Consider the following 26,928-nt stretch of genomic DNA (forward strand, 5'->3'; position numbering starts at 1 on the left):
TGTCTGTTGGACTGAATATTTTATTTCAACAGACATCCCTGGTTTAAAAAAAAAAAACAGATGGAGGGAGGGGTTCAACATATCATCACACCCAACAGGGAGCAAAACTCCCATCCAAGAACTCAGAGCCCCTTCTGAGGCATCACTTGAGTCTGCTAGCTCCAAGACAGAAAGGAGCTGAATTTTCTAACTTTTGTTAAGAAAAATCTATCAAATATGTTCATTCTCGCAGAGGCGAGGGCTGGGTCCTCAGGGAAAGAGATCCTGGGCTTGGATCAGCTGGGGTCCCAGAGATGAAGCTGGGGGCCGAGCCAGCTGGGCTGCAGGAGATCCAGGGGCAGTCCGGTCCAGAGCCCTAGAATCCGTATTTGGCTTGGGTCTGCCGGCGGCTGAGCTTGTTCTCCGACCAGGTGTTCTTCAGTTCCAGCTCCCGCTCCTTAGCCTATGCAAGGAAGAGGGGGCAGGGGAGAGTCACACCAAGGCTCTAAGAAACAAGCTTCTCTTGACTCTGTGTGCTTCCCAGTTTAAAGTCTTTCTGCCATCAAAATAATTATGAGGAAAAAGTAAATCCCTTGAAGGATTTAATTTTCTTATTCAAGCAGAAGGGGAGGACCCTCAGAAAGCAAAGGAAAACCATCTCTTTGGGGAGTTAATAGGGTTCAGGCAGAATTTCAAGAATGCTGGTCCTGGAACTTCCCTGATGGTCCAGTGGCTAAGACTCCATGCTCTCAATGCAGGAGGCCAGAGTTCAATCCCTGGTCAGGAAACTAGATACCACATGATGCAACCAAGAAGTTGCATGCCACAACTAAAAAACCTGCATGCACAATGAAGACCTGTTGTAGTCAAATAAATAAATAAATATTAAAAAAAAAAAAAAGAATGCTGGTGCTTCATCAACTAGATTTAAAACTGAAATGCTCGAATGGGAAATGGACAAATGAGAACTTGAATTTGGAATATGAAAGGAAGACAATCAGCTGCCTTGGATATTTAACGAGCCATGTGGGAGAAGACAGCGTTGAAGACCTGGACAGGTCAAAATAGGACACCTACCAACAATAATTAAGTCTGGAGCCACTGTTTCGCTGTTGTGTTGAATATAGTATATATGGTACCGTAGAAATGCACACCACTTTAGAGCACAAATTGAAGCTGTGAAAAACTGACTGGAAGGTACAAGAATTAATGCTTTCCCCTCCTGACTGTGACAACTCCTAGCTCTAGACTGCATTCTGGGAATGTACAAATGCCACCCTAGAAAAGGGGCTCCTCCACCCCACCCCCACCTGCTCATTTCCCCTGGGGTGGAGTAGGGTGCTGAGAGTTTGGATTTAAAAAGACCCTATAGAAGAACAGCAAATAAAAAATAATTTAAAAATAAATTAAAAAATAAAAATAAAAAAATTTTAAAGACACTACCCTTAAATTCTTTCCTTACAAATAACAAGATAGGGTAAGGGTACAAAGGAGTCCATGAAAAAGAAGGTGAAAATATGGTAAGAACAATGAATGCAAGTTTTGGCACTGAAATCACCAACCAGCATATATACTCTCCGGAAATGGCCAGGAAAGAGTCTTACTCCTTCTGTACTCTTGACAGCATTTAGTACACTAGATCTCAAAAAGATATTTAATGACACAATAAATATTTGAAAGCTGCCAGGTCCTATCAAATAAATACCAAGAAATATTCCAATTCCAAAAGATATTTTTGGATTTTCTGTAAATTTTAATTGCTTGCATTGATGTTTCCTGCCACAGAAATGAAGAACACAAAACCAACCTTACCTCCTCACGAGGTATATGTTTTGCTAAAAGTTACTGAACCAATTTTTCTTTAGTTTTTTAAATTATCATATGAACTTGATATTTAAAAGAACCTTATGAGAAACCATTTCACCCTCTTCTTATCTTTATGTTTTAAATATCTGAATCTTCATTTACAGTTTATTCCAAGCACCTGTACTTGAGTCTTACATGAAGTGAGCCTGAGGCAGAGTAGGATAATTCTGAAGACACATCCCCACCTAGTGGCCATATGGAGAACTGGGGAGGGTGCCTGCTGGAAGCAGGTGTCTGACAGAGGCTTCTAGCCAAGATCTCAGCCTTCAAATCCCCAGGTTTACAGGGATCCTGTCTAGCAGACCAGGGCCCTCAGGCCTCTCACCTGATGAATCAGATAGGTAATCTGGTGTTTCCGCCGCTGCTGGCCTGTTGGCTGCTCACCTTTCTTCTGTAAGGGAAGAAAATAATCATTAACACATTGAAAGAAAAGTGGAAGTTTCTCATGTGCCCCAATGGGACAAGGATGGGTATTAAGAAAACAACTACACAGCCCAAATCCTAGGAAGAAGAAGTCAGCTTGGAGCAGTTTTTAAGTCTATATACTTACAAGATAGTTGTTTTTATTAAAGTTATAATGCAAAAATCTCAAGCTCAGAATACTTGCCTAAAAGAGTCAGCCAATATCCTCATTAGACTGGAAATACTTTGAGGTCAGGACTGTCTTCTATATCTTTGGTAACCCACCATCCTCAGCACCAAGCATGGGGCTCTGCCCACAGTGGACACTTGACACCAGCTTTACTGCTTGCAGTCAGTCTAAAACAGTTTAAAGGCCAGGGTCCAGGAGACCTCCCTCCCTTCTTACCTCCCACCACCTTCTCTGCCCTTAAGGCCCTCTTCATCTCTGTCCACTTCTCCCCAGTCAGGCCAGATGTCTAGCCTGTCTCCTGCCTACTGCTTACCAAGCTCTCCCATCAATCACCTTTGGCTGAAACCCTACTCCCTTATTCTAGTAAGTACCAACAAGCAGCTTCCCTGGAATTAGATTTTCACAATCACCATGCCTCTCTCCAATTTTCCAGCCTTCACCCGTAACTGCACTGAACCCCTACTCAAACTTTGATGCAAATGATTTACTGTCAAAGTCTATATTGGTCTGGGCTTTCATTCTGCGGTTTTCCTGTCCTCTGCCAGTGTTAGTCTCAGACTAGAAGCTTCCTAATCAGCCCCACCCAACTCCCAAAACTCCTCTCTGGAGTCTCCTCAGCACTTATGCAATCAATTTGCACCATAATCATTTATACTCAAGTGTCCTTAAAACTCTTTCTCAACTACACTGTAACCCTGTCAAGGACAGGAACTGTATCCTTCTCTTCTTTTTTTAAAAATCTAGCTCAATACAATGGGATGGTGGGGAAAAAAATAAAAAACTTAAACCTGGGAAAACAGCAGATTCCAATTCCTTGATGCTATTTAATGTCATTTAATATGACAGTTAAAGATGACAAACATAAAACATCCAGCTCCATTCCTGGTCTACAGTGAGCACTAACAACAGTAGCTATTACTATGTGATGATGCCTCTCCACCCAGTTAGTAGAGCATGCTCTCCTAAGTGGCTTTTCCGGTAAACAGTGATGGATCTATGCTGATCTAACCACAATCCTTTGCTCTGTCCTGTACGACCGCCAGCATTCAGTTAAAACAAACGGCTGGGGCTCAGATGGCCATCTGTGGCCACAGAACAAAGCAAAGAAAATGGGGGGAGAAGAAGGGAATAAAATGCCCGACCTTGGCCTTGCTGGTGCTGGGCTAGAATCCAGGGCTTCCCCACATCTTCCCCCCTGTGGCAGGCTCATAAATGTCCACATTTGCTGTACTCAGCTATTAGGTGAAGAGACGTTCATCATACTGACTGAAGAAAACTAGCACAGAGAAGGTAGGCATGTGGTGTGGGAAATGTGAGGAATAAAGCATCTGAAAAGACCACAGCTGGGTACAATAAATAATGGAAAGAAAGGTGAGAGAAGGGGATGCACACTCAGAACCGAGGACCCCAGGACTTTGGAGGCTCTGTTGTGCCCACACCTCAACGATGTGGTGTACCAGGTCCCAACTTAACAGGATGGAGAGAGGGGTAGGACAGTAGGAAAAGGGAAGAGCAGCTATGGATTCTGTCCAGCCAGGAAGGAGCCACACATATTGAGATCTTCCCAACTATAGGATAGGAAACTGTTTCAGCTGTCCAATCTCAGTAACCAGACTACCATCTAGATAGAGAGCGAAGTGCTGCAAAATTCTGGAAAGTAGGAGATGTACCTGGGAGGCTTGGTGTACACTCCAGTACCAAGGGGAACATGTGTTTGCTAAAGGTATAGGGACAGTAACAATGAGGTGAGGGGTCAGATTTTGCTTTGGGCACTCCCAAGGTGGCCACCCAGTAGACCTTTCTTTCCCACTTACTTTGCTGAATGACTTCATGGTTTTCTCTTCTGTCAATGACTTGGTCATCCACTGCTGGGCCCCACTGAGCTGGTCGTCACCTTTGATCTCCACAAAGTTGATTTCCTCCCTCCCTCGGTTCCTTTTGCCCTGCAGCCGCTTAAACTGGAAAAGGGGGGAAAAATTCAGGAGTCGGGGGTCTGGGTAGGGGATCAGGAGATGTCACCAAGGATCCAGAGTTTATGGAATGATTTTGGGGCTCCCCAATTCCACTTCACCCTTAATTCTCTCTGTGCTGTATGTCCTTTCACCATGCCACCTACCAAGTTGCATTGATGCCAGCTGAAAGGCTACTTCTCAGAAGTTCTCCTGGCCTCAGGGAAAAGAAGGCCAAAATGTATTCCCAAACGTGAGTGCAGAGATTCACTGGTAAGAATTTTACTCAAATTATGTACAAATTGTATATGCCTAAAAGAACTGCACACTATTTTCAAATTAAGAATTAAAGGTACAAAAGCAATTCTAGGATTTCTCTTCTAAAAATTAGTTCTTTTAACATGTCTGTTCTTTCTCATTGGTTCAGTATTACCAAATCAGCAGACCACACACCAGATTAGACATTAGAGGAGAATGTAATTCGAGATGGAGAGAGAGGAAGCCTCAAAAAAGAGCCTGGCAAAATTTCCAGGAGACTGCTACTCTTTCCTCTTCCTCCAAAAGAAAGAAAGAAAAATTATCACACTGTTAAGTCACCAGAAGATGTGCCGAGGAGTGTAGATGAAGAGGAATTAAATTCAAGAACACTTGGAAATCTGCAGTGAAACCCAGGTTGTGGTCTGAGCATCAGCAAGGCCTCTCTCTACCCATAAGGAGCTGACTTTTGCCACTGGATAAGCTCCCTGCTGCCTCCTAGGCTTAGAACAAAACAGGCCTAACTACTGAACTTGTCAAAGAGGACATACACAGGAAAGTGGACCAACACAGGATTAACCACAGGCAGAAGTTTGCAAAGGGATGGACATCTTTGTGTGAAAAGGTGAGGAGAATGTTATTTTTATAAGAACTTGCATCCCCTATTTCTCCAACCCACTCCTGGTAGGCTGTGGCTTCCCTACAGATGGAATACTTTATCTCCTGCACATGACTGGTAGGCCACAAAACATGAGGTTTTCATCTTCCCTTGTGCCGAGTCGGGGAGAAGCTCAGCAGCAGGGAATAATACAGTGATGTGAAACACAAGGTTTTTACTGTGGCTGCTGTTCCCTCCCCAAAATTCACTCTCCCCCTCTCTGTTAGTATGAATGAACCATACTGGGTTCACTTTGGCTAGGCATAGTACCACCCAATGAAAAGACTACCACGTTCCCTTGCAACTAAATACGGCCATATGACAGGTTCTAGTCAGTAAGATAGAAGGAAAGGTATTCTTAGGAACTTTCAGAAAATCTCCTCAAGGGGGAGGTGACTTTCTTTTTCCATTCTGCTGCCTGGTGTGCAATAATGGTGGCAGTGGCCTTAAGCTACATTCTTATTCTTATCAAAGGGGGCTGTATCTCGACAACTTTTTGAAGCTGCCATACCAGTCTTGGCCTGTCTACCTCTAGCCTTCTTTTATAAAGAAAAAAGTTAACTTCCCTTACATATGCCATTATTACTTGAAGTTTCTCAATTATATGTTGTCAAACTGAATCCCAAATGAATATAGCTTTTTTGCTTTTTTTAGAAAAAGATTTTCCTTTAGCTTCAGACTTGAAACTTGGTGTCTAGGGGTCAAAGATGGTCACTTGGGCTTTATTAACTTACTGCTTCGTCATCGATGAAGGACGCATCTGGGGCAATTTCCTGGGGGGGGACCAGAGCCGGGTCCTGTGCGGGGTAGTAGCCACCACTGTAATAATCCTGTAGTCAAGGAGGGGAGAAAACACACCAGCTGAGGGCACAGTGGAGAGAACAGAGAAAACCCTCATCCAAGAGGCAGTGGTGATACCCACCCTACAGACCCCTCAAGTGGACCAGTAAAATCACAGATCCTAAGGACCTACCCTGCAACTCAAGAACCAGAGTTTTTTCCGATCTACACCATCCAGACAGATGGATATTTTTTTTAGGGAAGAGATACAAGAAATAAAGACATTCTCTCCTGCTTCAATTCACAGCCTGCTCCCTCGGCTGCTTCCCCAGCATGACTCCTACTGCTGACCTCTACCAAGCCTCAGCCGGGCTCCTCCTGCTCAGAAGACCCCAGTATGCTCCAGTGTGAGCAGAGATGAGGAGGTGTGAGGCATGCTACTCCTGCTCCTCGTCCGATCTAGCAGCCCTGGGCACAGGGGACTCCCTCCCTTAGTAGGCAGGGAGGTTGCAGATGTCTGAGAAAAATAAACCACCATAAGGGTGGTATTGAATTTACAAAGCTGGGAACAAACCAGGTTTGCATTACCAGATTTTCAGTTCAGGAATTGATGACGCCCCTTTAGAGGTGAGCTGGCCAGATGTTGCTGTGGACCCTAGAGGAAGAGGGGTGAAGGCAAGGGCAAGGCCCCTACTGTGGCCAACTCAGGCAGCTGCAGGGCAGAGAAACTATTTCCTCCCTGCCTGCACTTTTTCCTAATTTTTCCACCTTTGCCCAAAACTCCAAGAAATGTTCCTCTAAGAACATTCATTTTATAGATGAAAAATAAGGTTTAATGTTAAATAAAAATAATACATAAAAAACCAGAGTAATTAAAGCATTAATTTTCATTAAAAGTATTGATAAAAAACATACATTTAAATCGAAGGGCACCCTAGAGTAATTAAAGTGCTTTAATTTGCACTGACTGCCTTCATGGTATCTGTAACTGCATACAAAATTCCAACTGTTATCATTGGCTGGATATAAACTAGTGGTTTCTTACATTTTTCTCTTTCTTTGCTAAAGAGGTCAAAACATTCATCTTCCTCCTTCCAACAACATTGAGGGGAGATACACTGTCCCTGGTCAGTCTACAGGACACAGCAAGGCTTAATGGCAAATAGTTTTCCAAGTCTTTGATCAGAACAGAGTGTCCTCAAAGTCCACCTACCATGGGTCCCTACGCAGGCCTAGACAGTAGATAAGAGTAACACTTACCACTCAGAGAATCACAGTGGTTGAAGGAGACTGAAGTCTTGCAACCATAGCACGCTGGCAGGAAAACTTCCTACAGCTGCCCGGCCATAGCACAAGCCAGCTGCCTCTGATCAACCACCACCTCTCCATCTAAGAAAGCTCTGACCACTAGAGTCTGTCTTAAACTACTCACAACCTGGCCTCATATATTCTCACCCTCTGAAGCCTCGGAGAACAACTTAAATAGCTTTTCCACATAACATTTGAATAAAAATTCTCGTAACCATTTACTGAACATTTACTATGTTACCAATATAGCTCTTGTAGCAACCCTGAAGTTTTATCATTCTTCCCATCTTAGAGCTGAGAAATCTGAGATTCAGAGGGGCAGATAAGTAATTTGCCCCGACTCACATAGTTTGAGATTCAAAATCTAAACCCCATTTCCTGTCTCTGCCCAAACTATGGTCCCCCAGTGTCTTCTCTCCAGAGACTTACTTTAGTCCTTTGACTTCTCATGTCTCAGTCAAGGCCTCTCGCCATTCTCCTATTCCCTTTGCATTCAACTCTCCAGACTCCCTCCTCTCCCTCCCCACTTCCTACATTCTCAGCACTCCCCACCTCCAGAACTCTCCTTGGACTCACTGCTATCTAGTCATCTATGCCAAAGCTCTTACATCCTCCTCACCCACATGTGCAGAAGCTACCTGGGATCTCTAAGATTAGAGACTGCTCTTCTTCCACTTTCTCCCTATACCTCTCATCAGCTCCTACAATGACATTTTGTGTTCAGAATAAAGGGGTCAATTCTGTGGTTCAACCTGTCAAGCTTTGAGACTCAGGCAGTTTTAGATCAATATGCTTCAGCATAAAGCCATAATGTTTTGAGACCTGATAGGTAAGGAAAACCAAGACACCAGAAGACTCATTAATTCAGCCAAAGTGATGCCAGAGAGGCCATATCACAGGCTCAAAGCTCTCCCTGACTGCCAGACTCCAACATTCCCTGGCCTGCCCTCCATGCCACCTACCCACCTGATAGTAAGCACCGGCGGCATTGGTGTCGCCATATGTGGAAAACTGATTGTAGCTGTAGTCATCCCCAGGCTTAGGCATCCAAGGGGCCCCACTTGAGCCTGCTGCCATCTTGAATTCCAAGGGGGCATTGGCAGCATCATCCTGGAAGGCCGGCTCTGGTTCTGTGCCTGGAGGCAGCTCTTCTGGGACAGTGGGAACAGGGTAAGGGTATGGCTCAACTCCAGGCGGCTCGGCCTTCTCAGGGAGGGAGAAAAAGTTCTCAGGGGCTACTTCCTCATCACTGTCGTCCTCCTCTTGCGTGATCTGCTTCGTCACCTGCAGGGCGGCACTCTTGGCGGCAGCCTTGATAGCTGAGGGCGATGGAGTGGTGGTTGTGGTGCCCACAACAGGGGCAAGAGAAGACGACTTGGTCTTAGAAGCTTGCCTGGAGGGCTTAGTGTCAGAGGAGCCATCCGAGGGTTTCCGGGAGAAGGCATGGGGCAGGAGCAACCTGTTAGTCTCTTTCACAGTCAGGTTTTTAGGTTGGGGAAGCAAGGCGGACAAACCAGTCCCCTCACTGGATCCCTGGTGAGCCCAAGTATGGGTAAGGAGGGAAGAAAGGTGACAAGTGATATGTTATGAAACATACTACTGACATTAAGAACAAGCATTACAGTTACGTGCTCCAGCCTAAAATCTTACCAGCCCTGTTCTGTCTGACCTTTGCCCACTAAGGTCATCCAAACTAGACTTGACTCCTCCTACTTCAGGCCCTTCTGCTGTCACTTCTCCCAGCTCCTCTACCACAAAACCTTTCCTGATTTTTTTTTTTTGCTAATATGATACATTTAGCAAATACATCATCTTTCTTCCCCAAAAGCCAGGGCTCTCTCCAACTGATAAATGAACATCTCTCAATATCCTGAAGGTTCCTCTTAAGCATAGCAACTCCTTGCTTCCTTTGGATTGCCACTCAAAGTCAATAGCAAGGCTCTGTCCTAAAAAGACATTCATACATCCCGCCCAAAGTTCCCTCCCCGCCCAAGGAAAGCCCTAGAGATGTGGTATATCCAGCTTGTTTATGCCAGAGTCAAGCATTTAACTTATCAATTTGTAAGCTAACTGGCTCAGTCCATCCAGAGTTCCTGTTACTCATAAGAATCTTTCGGATTCTGCTTTCTGTATAACAAGGTCAGCTGGCCTAACTGTAGGGCTGAGGGAGGTATTGGTTTGAAAAAGGAGAATGGAGTTAGTGTCACTTATTGGACACTGTGTCACTGTCTTGGAGTAACCATGTACTTCAGCACTCTCAGCCAAGAAATGCCCAGAATAAGCAAACTAAGGCTTCTGAATCAAGCAGTCCAGGCAGAACTGTTCATCCAGAAAATGAGCTCTTCTCCCTGCTGTCTGTGTTCACAGACTTAGGTTATTCCATCCTGGCAGACGCCAAAGGCTCAGGCTCATAAAAACCAGACTGAGATGGAAGATGAAGCACATACATCCTTCAGGCTACCTTCGAAGCATTTGACTTCTCAGCTACATCTGGGATCATGGCTACATCCCTTTGCAGTGCTTGGTCCACACTCCGCCTTATCAGCTCAGAGGTTCTCTATGCACTCATCTCTTCCTACCATCTGGAAGACTGCTCTTTACTCCTGGAGTACGTTCTGAGCCAGTGTCCTCCCATCTTTTTAGTTGCCAGTTCACTTCCTCCAGGAAGCCCTTCTGACAACAGGCAACAACTGACTCCATTTAGTCTCAGCAAGTGAGTATCATTCATGGTTCTCCCTCCATAACCCACTACAGACATGGACACAGCATCACTCTCATCAGTTATCTAACTTCCATGTGACTGTGTCCTTCTAAGACCTCCCAACATGGGATGTGACACCTTAACAGACTCAGGGAAGGGGCAACCTCAGGATCATATACCTGAATCAGGAGACAACAGCCTTATAAAGGAAGAATTGCTTTTGCTCTTCCTGAGACATATGATTAACATGAGGTCAGAGGGTGTGTAAATCACTGTGTGTGGAGCTGAACAGAAAGAGACTCCTGGGAGCCAGAATAAAGGCACTGGGACAAGGGGAAACAGGAAACGGTAGCAACAGCATCTCCCAGCACTGTCTGGTTAAGGACTTCTGGTCTTTATGACAAAGCAGTGGCCAAACGCTGCAGGTAAGAGCATAGACTCTACAGTCAGACTGCCTCAGTCTGATCTCAGCTCTGTCCCCACTAGTTGTCTGACCCTGGGCAAGTTCCTTAAGTTCTCATTCTCCTCATATACAATACAGGAATGATACTAACACTCATTTAGGTACTGTTAAGAGGGTAAAATCAGTTAAACACTGGTATAGCACTTAGTACTATATAAGTTTCTTTTCCAGGTTAAAAATGAGACTGGGAGAAGATGGATAATTTTAAAGTTCAGATGTCCCATAACATCATTTTGACCAATCCATTTATTCTACTCTTCCTAAATAATCCTTTTACCTGAAACGTAATAAATCAAATTGAGTTCCAATTCATCTCCCTACCATGCCTATCCTCTAGGAGAGGCAACGTCAGCACACTAAAGTCAGTGAACAGTGAGGGGAGGGTAGAAAAGCACAAGGTCTGATGTTACCTGGAAAACAAAACTACACTCAAATAGGCAGTCCTCAATATCAATATTGCATTTGCTTAAGCTTGATTTGGAAATTTCCCATCTTCCAGGAAGCAATATGGGAAGAAATGGCTTCTGTCACAAAGCTTACCTGAAGGACAGTTTTCTTCTTTGTGGGTTCATCTTCCTCAGAATCTGACTAAGAGAAAAAGAAACAAAATAAGGCCTCACTGTTTAAGGACAATAGGAAAAGCACTCACCTTAAATGAAGCAGAAATAAAGGACTGGACAACAGTGGCTATCATCTTGTCTGGGCCCTTCCTCTGTATGAGGGATGTGTCTCCCAGGACCAGCCAAACAGCTTCAGAGAATGAGGTAGGCGTTGACCTCCCCTGGTCACTCATTCTCAAACCCCCCGACCTGTTCCAGAGCCTTTTGCATCAATTTTGTCCTTTAAATTAAGACTACTTCCTCTCATTCAGTCTTTGGTGGAAAGAAAAAGCTATACCCATTCTTCTTCCTATAAATCTGTCCACTAGAAGATGAATGGGATTTGGCCCACAATCTCACCCAATCTCAGCTTCACTTCTAAAACCACTTATACAGACTACACAACCACAGGGCCAGGGAACTCCTATGGGATTAAGTGGTGTGTTAACTACTCTTCTATGAGACATTAAAGGTCAAAGCCATCGGAGAAATCCATTCCTCTCCAAGTATGATCTATTGTATAAGTACGCCAGACAGAGTTGTTCACATCCAGGAAGAAGGCAAGCAAATGATGACTGTGAGAATTGGGGGCAAGAAGGGAGGTCCTCTGTGTTATCCCTCTGATTCATCAGCATTGTTTCTAAAACAAGATCTCACACTGAAAAATGGCCAAACTTTTAGTTCAACATCAGCTCCTCAGCCATCTTTATCTATCAGAAAGATGCAAAGCATATGAAAAGCAAGCTTTAACATTCTATTTTAAAAAATTAATATCCAAACTGAGAGCCTTAAAAGTTTTCCATTTGTTGTTAAGACCCTGGTTTGGGGCACCTGTAAATAAAGGTGATTAGGCAAGAATCTAAGATCCTTTCCATTTCCAAGATTTTAAACAACTCAAATTCTCTATTTTTCTCAACTGAACCTCATATGTCACAAGTTCCCCATTGGATTCATCTGCTGCAAGGACCTTCTGATCATCATTACTCAGAACCTACTGTAAGCAAGACACTGTGCCAGGCACTGTAGACACGGCTCCAACTGGTGTCCTATGACTGGGTTACAGGTACTATGATGATATTCATCCACTCAGGCAACAGGATAGGACTTGGAGCAGGCAGAGTCCTGGCCCACTGATTTCCAGAGGCACAACCTGGACTCCTTCCTCCACTGTGCTTCAAAGATTTTCTTGTATGCCAAGACATGGAAGAAGTCCCAGCCCTCAAGAAACTTGAGTCCAGTCAGAAGAAAGACAAGTACCCAAATAATTGTAATAAAAGCAGTTAAGGATAAGGGCATCAACTGTGACTCCAAAATCTCCTCAAAGAACTGGCTCAGCCTCCATTTGTACTTCTTTCACGTAAGTTCCCCACCTTATCACTCCTCCTTCAGGTTCCTGGATGACTGCCACCTCTCACTCTCCTGTCAGTCCGCACTCTGTACCTCCTGACCTGAAACTCTGAAGTCTTCCTAAAGAAGTTCACCTTGCTCTTTTTCACTGTGTCCCTATGTTATTTATTTGTCTGGGGTGGCATCAAGCTAACAATGATTCATTTGTGCTTGTTCTGTAAATGTTGCATTTTTCATGTGCATATACTTGCCTTACTAGAATTAACACCAAAAAAAGAAGTCCTTTTCATTATAGGGGACTGGAATGCAAAAGTAGGAAGTCAAGAGATACCTGAAGTAACACGCAAATTTGGCCTTGGAGTACAAAATGAAGCAGCCCAAAGGCTAACAAAGTTTTGCCAAGAGAACGCACTGGTCATAGCAAACACCCTCTTCCAACAACACAAGAGAGGACTCTACACATGGAGGTCACCAGATGGTCAACACCGAAATCAGATTGATTATATTCTTTGCAGCCAAAGATGGAGAAGCTCTATACGGACAGCAAAAACAAGACCGGGAGCTGACTGTGGCTCAGATCATGAACTCCTTCCTTATTGCAAAATTCAGACTTAAATTAAAGAAAGTAAGGAAAACCACTGGACCATTCAGGTATGACCTAAATCAAATCCCTTATGATTATACAAAGAAAGTGACAAATAGACTCAAGGGATTAGATCTAATAGACAGAATGCCTGAAGAACTATGGATGAGGTTCGTGACATTGTACAGGAGGCAGTGATCAAGACCATTCCCAAGAAAACGAAATGCAAAAAGGCAAAATGGTTGTCTGAGGAGGTCTTACAAATAGCTGAGAAAAGAAGAGAAGCGAAAGGCAAAGGAGAAAAGGAAAGATATTCCCATTTGAATGCAGAGTTCCAAAGAATAGCAAGGAGAGAGAAGAAAGCCTTCTCGGTGATCAATGCAAAGAAATAGAGGAAAGCAATAGAATGGGAATGACTATAGATCTCTTCAAGAAAATTAGAGCTACCAAGGGAACATTTCATGCAAAGAAGGGCACAATAAAGGACAGAAATGGTACAGACCTAACAGAAGCAGAAGATATTAAGAAGAGGTGGCAAGAATACCCAGAAGAACTATACAAAAAAGATCTTCATGACTCAGATAACTATGATGGTGTGATCACTCACCTAGAGTCAGACATCCTGGAATGTGAAGTCAAGTGGGCCTTAGGAAGGATCACTATGAACAAAGCTAGTGGAGGTGATAGAATTCCAGTTGAGCTATTTCAAATCCTAAAAGATGATGCTGTGAAAGTGCTGCACTCAATATGCCAGCAAATTTGGAAAACTCAGCAGTGGCCACAGGACTGGAAAAGGTCAGTTTTCATTCCAATCTCAAAGAAAGGCAATGGCAAAGAATGTTCAAACTATTGCACAATTGCACTCATCTCACACACTAGTAAAGTAGTACTCAAACAAAGTGAGGCTTCAACAGTACGTGAATCGAGAACTTCCAGATGTTCAAGCTGGATTTAGAAAAGGCAGAGGAACCAGAGATCAAACTGCCAACATCTGTTGGATCATCGAAAAAGCACGAGTTCCAGAAAAACATCTACTTCTGCTTTACTGACTACACCAAAGCCTTTGACCGTGTGGATCACAACAAATTGTGGAAACGTCTTAAAGAGATGGGAATACCAGACCACCTTACCTGTCTCCTGAGAAATCTGTGTGTAGGTCAAGCGAGTTAGGACATGGAACAACGGACAGGTTGGAAAAGGAGTACAACAAGGTTGTATATTGTCACCCTGCTTGTTTAACTTATATGCAGAATACATCATGCAAAATGCTGGGCTGGATGAAGCACAAGCTAGAATCAAGACTGCAGGAAGAAATATCAATAACCTCAGATATGCAGATGATACTACCCTTATGGCAGAAAGTGAAGAAGAACTAAAGAGGAGAGTGAAAAAGTTGGCTTAAAACTCAACATTCAAAAACCTAAGATCGTGGCATCCAGTCCCATCACTTCATGGCAAATAGATGGGGAAACAATGGAAACAGTGAGAGACTTTGTTTTCTTGGGCTCCAAAATCCCTGCAGATGGTGACTGCAGCCATGAAATTTAAAAGATGCTTGCTCCTTGGAAGAAAAGCTATGATCAACCTAGACAGCATTTTAGAAAGCAGAAACATTACTTTGCTGACAAAGATCTGTCTAGTCAAAGCTATGGTTTTTCCAGTAGTCATGTATGGATATGAGAGCTGGACCATAAAGAAAGCTGAGCGCTGAAGAATTGATGCTTCTGAACTGTAGTGTTGGAGAAGATTCTTGAGAGTTCCTTGGACCGCAAGGAGATACAACCAGTTCATCCTAAAGGAAATCAGTCTGGAATATTCATTGGAAGAACCGATGCTGAAGCTGAAGGTCCAATACTTTGGCCACCTGATGCAAAGAAATGACTCCTTAGAAAAGACTCTGATGCTGGGAAAGAATGAAGGCAGGAGAAGGGGATGACAGAGGATGAGATGGTTGGATGGCATCACTGACTTGATGGACATGAGTTTGAGCAAGCTCCAGGAGTTGGTGATGGGAAGGGAAACCTGGCGTGCTGCAGTCCATGGAGCTGCAAAGAGGCAGACACGACTAGGCGACTGAACTGAACTGATCCATGAAAATGCAAAAAATGTATACTAACTAAAATTTTTAACAGAATTCAAGGATTATTCTCCTCTCTGGTCTGCAAAGAGGTCAAAGACAATCGAAGAAAAGCCTTAAGCCCCAAACATCCAAGCATTTTTGACCTTTTCTCTCTGTTCCAAACTCCACTGCCTTGGGGTTTACTGACGGGTTCCCTTTTCTTCCCCGCCCCCCCTTCCCTTGTTTTCTGACTATGAAGACTTGCTCCTTTCCAGCAGACCACACAGAACCACCTCACTGTGGGGTATACAAGGCTGTCATGAAGTCCCCAGGCACGTTTAAACTTTAACATCTTAGGTAATATGTCCAATGGAAACAACCTGAAAAGAAAATGTTACCAAGTTTAAGATGATTACATTCATAAAACTGTACAAGCATATTTTTATTTTTCAGATCTGTGACAAACAAAAAGTGGCTACTCTGAAAGTGCAGGCAAACTGTCCTATGGCTAATAGAATTGAAGGCCAGATCAGCTGGGGGAAGAAAATTCAATTTTTCCTTAAATGTCACAGACGGTTTCCATTATACTGTCAACCTAAGTTTAAAGCTTAAAAGCACACACACAAAAAACTGTACAAAGATTTTAGGAACACCTTATTAATTCCGGATTTACAGGACTGCTACAGCTACTCACAATCATCCTTCTCTCTGAACATCTTGTACTAATCTACTGAGCCCCATTATAAATCATCTCATGATGGGCATAAATATGACTCCCTAAAACAGAACGCTAAGACCCTCAAAAAATGTGCTGAACCCCTAAGCCCTTCTTAAGACTATTCATCTTTGAGAGAGGGGCAAAAATAAATCTTTACCTCTTAAAGCTGACAAACAGGGCTCTGAGACATTCAGTAACCTACCTAGGCCACAGAGGAAGTTCAGGGCCCTTAGGAGAGTAGGGAAACACAATGAGAACCACTTCTTGCCCCCTGAATTAACTTTAGCCAACTAAAGAGGTTGGAAACATGGAACTCACTGGTTCACTATGAAAAGAGGTTGAGAGGCCACTCAAAGGACTTACAGGTATGTGTAGGCTTGGATGAAAACAGGAAACCAAAGAAAGCTCAGCAAGGAATTATCCAAATACCTCACACAAAAAAATAAATTTCAGTTCAGAGTACCAAAGAGGAAGAGATGAGTAATACAAAATCTAAAAGATGTGCCATATATCTACCAGTCACGGGGTCAGGGACTGTCTTAGAGCATTTAAAAGGAAAATTAATTCAGCTTCTATCAGGAACCAATTAGAGGCAAGAGGATCAGCCTAAGCACAGTATTTAATTTAGACACAATGAGAACTTCCTTGATGGTGAAAGGTACATGAGCATACTGGGGTTTTTTTCCCCTTTATCATGGTAAAGCATATATAACATAAAATGTATCATTTTAACCATTCATAAGCATACAATTCCGGAGAAGGCAATGGCACCCCACTCCAGTACTCTTGCCTGGAAAATCCCATAGATGGAGGAGCCTGGTAGGCTGCAGTCCATGGGGTCGAGACGAGTCGGACATGACTAAGCGACTTCACTTTCACTTTTCACTTTCATGCATTGGAGAAGGAAATGGCAACCCACTCCAGTGTTCTTGCCTAGAGAATCCCAGGGACGGCGGAGCCTGGTGGGCTGCCGTCTATGGGGTGGGCTGCGTCTATGGGGTTGCACAGTCGGACACGACTGAAGCGACTTAGCAGCAGCAGCAAGCATACAATTCAGTAGCATTAAGTACATTCATAACATTGTATAACCATCACCACTATCTATCTCCAGAACTTCTCGTCATCCCAAACAGTAATTCTGTACCTATTAACAATAATTCCCCATTCCCCAGTAACCTCTATACTTTCAATCTCTTCATTTGCCTACTCTAGGTACCTCATACAAATGGAATCATATAATGTGTCCTTTTGTGTCGAGCTTATTTTACTGAGCATGTTTGCAAAGTCCATCCATATTGTAATATGTATCAGAACTGCATTCCTTTTTAAGGTTGAGTAATATTCCATTGTATGTATATACCACTCTGTGTATCCACTCATCTGTTGCTGAAAATGTGGGTTATTGCCACCTTTTGGCTACTGTGAACAGTGCTGCTATGAACACCAGCATACAAGTATTTGTTTGAGTCCCTGTTTTCAATTCTTTTTACCTAGGAGTGAAACTGCTGGATCATTCTAATTAACTTTTTGAGAAACCGCCAAACTGTCATCTACAGGAGTATATTAAAAGGAGGCTGTTGAGTCAACTCCTGGAGTCATAAAGACCAGCGAAAGGTGATCTAAGTGGGTCTGTGTTATCTGATCCAGAGAGGATGATGATGCTAGAGATACAGGAGCACCCAGGGCTGGAAGAAGTAGGCTGGGCCAGAAAAGGCATTCCCAGGTTTTCGAGACACAAACTGGCTGTGTCTCTTAAGAAGGAAGTGCTGTATTTCTTTTTGGCCTCATAAGAGCCTGCGCCTCAGTGGCCACCACTGTCCTCTCTGTTCCAGCTGCCAAGAGTGACAAGACACACACACCCCGAGACTGCTGAGCAAGAACGGAAACAGACATTTTCCATTAAGCCAGGCCCAGTGGGATCTGCTAATCTATGAGAGCCTCATTCCCCATGGCAGCCTCCCTCTTATCTTCCCAGGCTCTGGTTCTGACAGACTCCCTTTCCAAAAAGCAATCACTAGTTGCCAGGGCAAGAAGCCAAGAAGGAAATCAGAGCCCAAGCACAGACCACCACCCCCTCCAACCCCCAGGCTCCAAACTCTAATCATTTACACACTCCTCTCTGCTATTATCCCAATTAGCTAGATTCATCAACTGTTTTCCCCTTTGGTCTCAAATATGTTCTTACATCTGCCCATTCAGTTAGGACATCATTTTCTCTCCCACTCATAGTATCACTTTCCTAGTTCTGGTTGCTCAAGACTCTTCTATCTTTTTGGTAGGAATTATGATAGAAAGGAACACAACACACCTGGGAGCAAATATGACTTCTGCTACTCTCAAACTATGCGATTTTAGCGCTGTTCTCTAAATTCCTATATCCTCACCTGTAAACTAGGGGTAAGGCTTAACTTACAGAGTCGCTGATGTGCCCAGCACAGTGTCAGACACTCCATAGGTGACCCACAGATGTTGGAGCATTCCTCCTTCCCTTTCTATCTAGGGCTAAATCCTAGCTAAATTCACCACAGTCAACTCTTAACTCCTTGCTTAACAGAAGTGACCAAAATTAGTGAGATTTCAATTTCACAGCTTCAAATCTTTCACTACCTGAGTAACCAATTTGAAAGGACACGTAACACTAATTCAAGTAACTCTGAAATTTCTATTTGTGTTGGAACGCACATTACATGACAGAAAACCCTTAGAGCAAACTTATTCCTCTAATTTTGCTTTTTTGGATCCTAATTTTAGAAGTCTGCATCGCCTAAGCCCGCAAAATCAGCAATTAACCACTGTTCAGAAAAAGAACAGTTAAGAAGGGAAAAGGAATGACGATTCCCCATTTTATGGATCATTCCTAATTTTTGACTCACATAAGTCAAAAGCTGACTGAATTTGATATTGAAACATACCTGGAGAGAGAATTTCCCCTGTTCCCTGACTGCGGCCGATCGATGAGCTGACTCAAATCAAACCAATTATAGTCTCTCTCCCAGAAAGCCAGACCGGAACTAAAACTGTAGTTCAATCTGGGCCAATCACTAACAAGAAGGAATGAAAAACCAAGGAGGTATAGGCAGCCACCTTTCATCTGCAACAAAAGTTAAGAAGTGGAGGAAACTGGTCTGCAGACAAAGAAGAATGAATTAAAGGTGCCAAGAGAAGCTCTGAGGGTCCCTGACAGATCTCCAACTCCTGATTCCAGGCCCTTTCCAGGGTACCTCAGTATATTTATGATGCATTTCCACTTATGCTAGCTTGAAGCAGTTTCTGATACTTGTAACCAGTTAAATCTAGCTAATCCCCAACCTGCTCTGCCTTTGTATTCCCCAAATAAACAGCACCACTACCCTCCCAGCTGCCCGAGCCAAAAGGTCAGCCTTGACCCCTCTCCTTCACCCATGACATCCAATCAATTCCCTGGTCTTACCATTTCTCCCTCCAAAAAAGACCTGGAACCTCCAATTCTCTCCATCCCCACTACTCCCTTGTTCAGGCACCATCATCTCTCACATTGTCTCTACCAATCTTGCTCCCTCCAGGTCTTTTGGCACCCTGTGATCAGAGGATTCTTGCTCAGACTTAAGGGCTTTTCACTACCCTAGAATTACGTACAAAGGCCTTGGCATCGTATCCTAGGCCCATTATCATCTGGCCTCACTCTCTTTCTCTCTAGCCTCATCTCTCATCACTGCCCCTGCCCACCATGCGCTGCAGCCATGGTGCCTTACTAAAGCTTCCCGCAAAGCGTTTGCACTCTCTGACCTCTGGGCTTTTGTACATTCCATTCCCTCTGCCTGATGTCCTCCTCTTCATCGCCCCTTTCTCTGGCTACCTTCTGCTCACTTGTCTTATTTCTGAAGTGTAGGCATCAGCTGCTCCTGAAAGCCTCCCCAGCCTCTAGAGTTGATTAGTGCCCCAAAGGAGAGCTTCCATGACACCAGCTCTATCATGGTCCTCCTGATTGACCTTGCCTGTCTCCCCCCACATAGACCAGCACCTCCTTTTACAATAGGGTCTATCATGTTCACTACTGTACTCAGCTCCTGGCACAGAGAATCAGCTCAATAGTGAATGAAAGAATGAACAAGAGTTCAGAGTTAATTAATCCTACCTCAGCACCAAATTCTAAAGGAAAATTATTTAAGGAAACCTAATTCATTCACTCAGATGTTTACTGAAAGCCCAATAAGCTCAAGACACAGAGCTTAGAACCACAAGACCTTAGACCCACAAATATTTCAAAGGCGAAGGTCACCCTTACCTATTCACCTTAGAACTCTCTTAGGCTACCTTTCCCAGGAATTACATGTTCAGAAAACAAAACACTGACTTGTACAGAACAAAAACGGGAAACTGAACCAGCTAAGGGATAGGATTTAGTTTTTATTCTAATTATCCAGCTCACAATTTATCTCAGCAATTTAGCAACTTATACTTACAAAGGAGGGATAGTTAAAAGTCCTCAGAACTTTCCACCACTTCAGCCAGCCTAAATGGAAGATTCTATGGCTTCTACCAGCAACTTTTCCTGATGCTACCTCTGAGGACCTAAAAATGAGTCTTTCCACTGTCACTGTGGAGGGAAGCAAGCTGGCTCAAAGTGTCATCTTCCCCCATAGATTGCAATTAGGCTGAAAGGAAATTTGGGAAGAAAACTGTGAAAACAGAATGCCCCCCAAAATAAACCTATTTTCCTCTGTCTTAGGAACTTTCCTTTGTTCCAGGTTAAATCAAGAGCAAACTTAAGTTCCAGTGGAGCAACAGAAGGCTTTTGGGGGCTAGACTTAGAAATAACAGACTTGGGTAAAAAAGAAGGGGGAAATGATTTGGAAAAAGTTTGGAACAAGGTAGTAAGGGAGATTCTGGAAATACCTTCCAGAAAGAATCCATATTCATTTGAATTCATTCACTCAAAATATTTAGATAGTACTCAGTATGTGCCAGGCATTGCTTTAACCACTAGGAATTCAGCAGTGAAAAAAATAAACAATAAGCCCTGTCTTCATAGAGCTTGTATACCAGCAAAAGAAAAGAGGCAAATAAAATAAACAGTATGTGAGATGGTTAGTATGTCATCTCATACACTAGCAAAGCAATGCTCAAAATTCTCCAAGCCAGGCTTCAATAGTATGTGAACTGTGAACTTCTAGATATTCAAGCTGGATTTAGAAAAGACAGAGGAACCAGAGATCAAATTGGCAATGTCCTCTGGGTCATCGAAAAAGCAAGAGAGTTCCAGAAAAACATCTACTTCAGCTTTATTGACTACGCCAAAGCCTTTGACCGTGTGGATCACAACAAACTGTGGAAAATTCTTCAAGAGATGGGAATACCAGATTACCTGACCTGCCTCTTGAGAAATCTGTATGCAGGTCAGGAAGCAACAGTTAGAACTGGAAATGGAACAACAGACTGGTTCCAAATCGGGAAAGGAATATCAAGGCTGTATATTGTCACCCTGCTTATTTAACTTATATGCAGAGTACATCATGAAAAATGCTGGGCTGGAGGAAGCACAAGCTGGAATCAAGATTGCTGGGAGAAATATCAATAACCTCAGATACACAGATGGCATCATCCTCAAAGGCAGAAAGTGAAGAACTAAAGAGCCTCTTGATGAAAGTCAAAGAGGAGAATGAAAAAGTTGGCTTAAAACTCAACATTCAGAAAACTAAGATCATGGCATCCAGTCCCATCACTTCATGGCAAATAGATGGCGAAACAATGGCAACAGTGAGACTTTATTTTCTTGGGCTCCAAAATCCCTGCAGATGGTTAACTGCAGCCATGAAATTAAAAGACGCTTGCTCCTGGGAAGAAAAGTTATGACCAACCTAGACAGCATATTAAAAAGCAGAGACATTACTTTGCCAACAAGGGTTCGTCTAGTCAAAGCTATGGTTTTTCCAGTACTCATGTATGGATGTAAGAGTTGGACTATAAAGAAAGCTGAGTGCCGAAGAATTGATGCTTTTGGACTGTGGCGTTGAAGAAGACTCTTGACAGTCCCTTGGACTGCAAGGAGATCCAACCAGTCAATCCTAAAGGAGATCAGTCCTGGGTGTTCACTGGAAGGACTGATGCTGAAGCTGAAACTCCAATACTTTGGCCACCTGATGCGAAGAACTGACTCATCTGAAAAGACTCTGATGCTGGGAAAGATTGAAGGTGGGAGAAGGGGATGACAGAAGATGAGATGGTTGGATGGCATCACCAACTCTATGGACGTGAGTTTGAGTAAGCTCTGAGAGTTAGTGATGGACAGGGAAGCCTGGTGTGCTGCAGACCATGGGGTTGCAAAGAGTCGGACACGACTGAACAACTGAACTATATAGTGATAAAGTATCTTAGATGGTGGTGCTATGGAGAAAAATAAAAGAAGTAGGGTGGGGCGGAGTGGGTGACAGGAAGTTACAACTGAAATAGGTCGACTAGCAAGTCCACACTGGGAACTTGTCTTTTAAACCCAGATTTGAAAGAGGTGAGGGAGAGAACATTCAGACATCTGGGAGGAAGAGAACAGAAATAGCCTCCAGGCCGAGTGGGAAGTCTGAAGAAAAGCAAGGGTGAAAATCAGCTTCCCTCTGAGGGTTACCAGAGGTAAGCAAGGCATGGACCAACTGACCTTTTAGAAAAGAAAGAATGGGAAGAACTCCAGATAACTCTAAAGTATTACCTGCCCCTAGGCTGTCTCTTCTATCTCCCAAACGCTCACTCCAAAAAAGGCCTTCAATTTTTCTGATCCAACATACAGAAAACGACACAAGCTTGGTTGGCTCTTCTATATGTAAATGGTGAAACTGAAGCATAGGCCTGCAGTTCAGCTAAACCGTGAATCTTCACTCTGCCCTTCACCAGGTAAGATCTTACACGCTGGACACCTGTTTCTCATCTGTAAAAATTAGAATGTTATCTCTCACAGTTCTGTGGTAATTCAAGGAAAGGGCCAATGCCTGGCAAATGATCTGTACTCAACAAATACTGGATTTCTTCCCTAACTTCGCTCAAAAATAGATTCCTATCCTTTCCGCTCAGACTCTGATGCTTTTAAGTTCAGAGGCAAAGCAAAAGGTTAGTTCTGAATATTGGCCAAGGGCTCAGGAACTGTCTCCTATTATCTCTTCAAGTGCCACATTTGTTCTGAGTACGGCGGGGTGGGGAGACCTACGATGAAGGTGCAACAGAGGGAATGCAATCAAGTGTCCCTAGGCCTGGCCCTGTCAGTGTCAGGTGATGGTATAAGGCCTTTCCGCGGACGGGTCCAGTTTGGAGAGACACGCAAGGACAAATACCCTAACTCCCCAAAGCCGACAAATTTCAGCTCGACTAATCGCACAGTACCAGGAATCCAGTGGTCCGGAATCAACGGATGCATTTACAGGAGAGAGTCTCCGAGCCTCCACAAGTCCCTCCCACAGCTGAGCCCATGCCCAAACCCAATGGACAGTGGGGGTGCCCTCCCCGGATACTCACATCCCCCTTATGCAACTCTGGCGCCGCAATCTTCACCGGCTCTGTCCTCTTCTTTGGCTTCGGAAGCCCCAGGGGGGGCCCGGCACCGCCGATAGTGGGGGGCAGACTGAGGCCAGGGCCTCGGGGCGCGGGCAGCCCCAATCCGAGCCCCTCCCCAACTCCCGCCGCTTCAGCCGGGCTTACGCCTGGAGGTGGGGGGAAGCCTCCCAGGCCGAAGGGCAAGGGGGGAGGAGGCTGGAGCCGGGGGTCGCCGGTGGGTGGGGGCAGCAACAGCGGCGGGGGAAAGGCTGTGGCCAGCATCTGAGGGGGCGGAGGCAGCAAGGCCGGACCCTTGGGTGCGGGAAGAGAAGCGAACAAGCCCCCTAAAGTGGGCCCAGGTGTAGGGGCCGCCGCCTCCTCCTCCTCCTCCGGCTCCGGCTCAGCCTCATCCGGCTCACTTTCATCGCTGCTGGCGTAAGCAACCAGCGACATGGCGCCGCCCGCCTTTGGGGCGCCCTTGCCGGCAGACGAGGCCTACTCGAGACCGGGGATGTCCGAAGGCCTAGTGTACCCCCCCCGACTCGGCGGGGAGGGGAACCAAAAAGCCCGCCTTCTCCGTACTCTAGGGCTAGCCCCGGCAGAAGCCCATGCCCATAGTTGATTTCCACCGAATAAGGCTTCCCTCTTCACTTAAGCTCCTAGTCCCGGGCAACTACACACAGCTAATGGCCGCCGAGTCACTCCGCCTCCTCCTCGCCTCACCAACATAAGAACTACAACTCCCAGAGAACACTTTGGACACGGCACCATTCTCCGCCGCAGGGAGCGCGGCGCAAGGCACGGCGGGAGTTGGAGTCAGATGAAGGATTGATGGGTCCGGAGACAGACAGGCGCTAAATCCGCCTCTGATACTAGGACTTCTGGGATGCGTAGTTTGGGGTTTGTTTGGTTTTTTTTTTTGGTCCCCTGACAATTCCTAGATAACTACAAGCCCCATCAGTCACCGCGGTGGTCACGGAGACGGATAGGAGAGCATCTCTGTACTTGAAGTTCTGTAGGGAGGCTGCTTGGGCGCTAAGATTTATGGGAAACGTAGTGCTCTTAGAAACTGCAAGTAATGTCGGGAATGAAAGGGCGTCTGGGAAGGTGGCGGGTTGGTGGCGGGTTGGTGGCGGGTTGGTGGCGGGTTGGTGGCGGGGGGGTAGCTTAAAGAGAAAGTTATCTGTAAATGAGGCTGGTGAAGCCTCCGAGTCCACAGAAACCTAAGTTGGAATAAAACACCCCAAGAACAAACAGGGCTCGAGAGACCCGTACGAAATTGGGCTGCGAGCCAGAAAGAGTCAGGACTTCAGGCCTAATTAAAAACATCTGAGAGCTGAAATAAATGTAACATAAGAGGGTGTAAGTGATCTCGCCTTGACCAAGGTGCACATCCAGAAGCACACCTCGCCCTTCCAGCCGGGGTCCTGACCTCACTCGGGAGTGAGACAGAAAGATGGGCAAGGGCCCTGGAAGGCAGAGCCTGGTACTTCAGATTAATCCCTTCAACTCAGCCTAGTGGGGGTGGGGGCCAGCTACATCTCGGTCCCCTTGACAGATTTGAGGCATCCCTTCAGTTCATCCCTATCTGCCTGTCCACCCAGCTATCTATCTGCAAATGTCCTTTGTATCTGTCTCTGTGCCTGCTGTTCCTTGTGCCTTTATATGTGACTTGTTCATTGGTCTCTGTGAGTGCCTTTTATATCCACCCATGTTTATGTGTATCCTTTTCCACCTTACATGTGTCTGCTCATGATTCTGCAGCTGTCCTCTGTCCACCGTAATTTCGTGTCCTTTTCTTATATGTTCATCTTTGCCCCTTCCTGTTGACTGTGACTGGGTGCCCTCTATTTGTCAACTATGTGTGTGTCCTTTATATTCTGAACCATCTCTGTGTGGGCTCCATCTCCCTATTGCCAGAGCAGAAGGCTCTACTGAGCTCAGCCCTGAGAGACTGTTAAGATTTAGGGAGGAGGCTAAAGAAGAAGATGGAAAGGATGACCAAGGTGGGTGATGATGATGGCAACAACAAAGAGGGACAGTGGAAGCCTAAGCATGACTTCTGCATTAGACAAGCCTGCTATGGTCCCCTCCTCCCCACCTTCTCGATGTGTCTTAATCTCACCCTGCCTTCACCAACAAACTCATATGCTGCTTTCTGTTTGCTTAAATCTGTCTGCTCCCTGCTCTGGATGCCCAGAGCATTTTTCTGCCCATCAATTCTTAAACTTTAATGTGACTAAGATCACTGAAAAACTTTTTAAAAATGCAAATTTCTGAATTCCAGCCTAAGAGAGTCCTCTTCAGTGGGTGGGGCCCAGAAGTGGGACCCAGAAGTCTGGATTTTTAAGCAGCTCCTCTGTTGATTGCAAAGCAGGTGTACTAAGGACCACACTGAGAAACTTGACTCTCCAGTGTTACCTTGCACCTGGTATGCTTTGCACACTGCTGCCTTCTAATACCAGCTTTTCCAATCTACACTCCCCAACCTACTTTTGGTGAATTTGGACAGTCACTTCTCTTCTCTGAGTTGCATTTTCCTCCTTTGAAAAATGGATTGAGTATGACAGGAAAGAGAATGGGAAACTTTCAAAGGGAAATGATTATCCTTATTCCTGGTCAACACATCTTGCTGCCCTGCAGTGAAGAGACACCCCAAAAGGGCAGAGATCTTTTTTTTTAACAAATATTTTCTAAGCAGGGTCCTCTTACTGTAAACATTAATGATTTCCCTTAATAGGTAGATACCCTGCCCTCAAAAGGTGGTTTTCATGCAAGAAATTGATTAAAGAAATTTGAGGACGAGGATGGGAAGGAGATTTATTTCTCACTGCTTACTCTTTTATACCTTTCGAAATTTGTAACTTGTGCATGTATTACCTATTCAAAAGTAGTAATAACATTAATAAAGTCTTCCATTAAAGATAGTAAATTGAATAGACATACCTAATTTGGTTCCCTCCTGAAATTCTACTAAAACTTCAATTAAAGGAATTTTTCTAAGGCATCATCGACTCAATGGGCATGAGCTTGAGCAAGCTCTGGGAGTTGGTGATGGACAGGGAAGCCTGGCCTGCTGCAGTCCATGGGGTCGCAAAGAGTGGGAAACAACTGAGCGACTGAACTGAACTGAACTGAAAGACCATTTTGAAAACATTTGAACCCACAAAGATGGGGACGTGAGAAGAGGAGAGCACAGTGACATTTTGGTAGGTGGAAAGCATCGATGGTACTGATTTGACACATTCAAGAGAGCTGAGAGGCAAGCTGGCCCTGGGGAATGGTGAGACTCAGTCTGAACTATCTGTAGAAACCTCACAAGGCTCAGGAGTATGGTATCAAGTACCTCCAGAAGGGAAGGGAACAGAAGTGAGAGCTGGTTAGCAAACATTAGATCCCTGAATCCCCTCCCCCACTTCACACTAATGGAAGACTGCCTCTCCCCAAACCCAGACAAAATGAAGGTTTGGGGGGTTTTGTTTTGTTTGTTTGTTTCCCAGAGGAATAAAACAGGGGGTTTCTGCTATGAAGAAAACCAGGCACAGTCAAGGGCATGGGTATTTTATAGACATCAAAG

At 44.6% G+C, this 26,928-nt stretch overlaps 1 protein-coding gene and 1 long non-coding RNA gene across 2 annotated transcripts; one reads left to right on the forward strand and one right to left on the reverse strand.

Annotated features, from left to right (window-relative positions):
* Positions 1 to 24,043, reverse strand: PRCC (proline rich mitotic checkpoint control factor). Its single transcript, XM_081494147.1, has 7 exons — positions 23,334 to 24,043; positions 11,092 to 11,139; positions 8,354 to 8,920; positions 6,034 to 6,129; positions 4,252 to 4,395; positions 2,171 to 2,236; positions 1 to 442 (listed from the first exon to the last, which is right to left on the reverse strand). Exons 1-7 carry the CDS (start codon positions 23,802 to 23,804, stop codon positions 356 to 358), a joined length of 1,479 nt encoding a protein of 492 aa, XP_081350273.1. The 5' UTR covers positions 23,805 to 24,043; the 3' UTR covers positions 1 to 355.
* On the forward strand, positions 22,282 to 26,278 carry LOC145507521 (uncharacterized). The gene is made up of 2 exons (XR_014054911.1): positions 22,282 to 22,460; positions 22,615 to 26,278. It is a non-coding gene; the product is annotated as an uncharacterized LOC145507521 (long non-coding RNA).
* The last annotated feature ends 650 nt before the right edge of the window (positions 26,279 to 26,928 follow it).

Source organism: Giraffa tippelskirchi, chromosome 5, assembly GCF_054371585.1.
Source record: "Giraffa tippelskirchi isolate mGirTip1 chromosome 5, T2T-mGirTip1v1.2.pri, whole genome shotgun sequence".
NCBI lineage: Eukaryota > Metazoa > Chordata > Mammalia > Artiodactyla > Giraffidae > Giraffa > Giraffa tippelskirchi.

Excerpts from the sequence above, each read along its gene's own strand:
- PRCC (XM_081494147.1), bottom strand. The coding sequence starts at position 23,804 with ATGTCGCTGGTTGCTTACGCCAGCAGCGATGAAAGTGAGCCGGATGAG. Across the intron at positions 11,140-23,333 it reads CAGAGTTGCATAAGGGGGAT|TCAGATTCTGAGGAAGATGA; the intron begins GTGAGTATCCGG and ends TTTTTCTCTTAG. Across the intron at positions 4,396-6,033 it reads CCTTCATCGATGACGAAGCA|TTTAAGCGGCTGCAGGGCAA; the intron begins GTAAGTTAATAA and ends CCCCTTTTCCAG.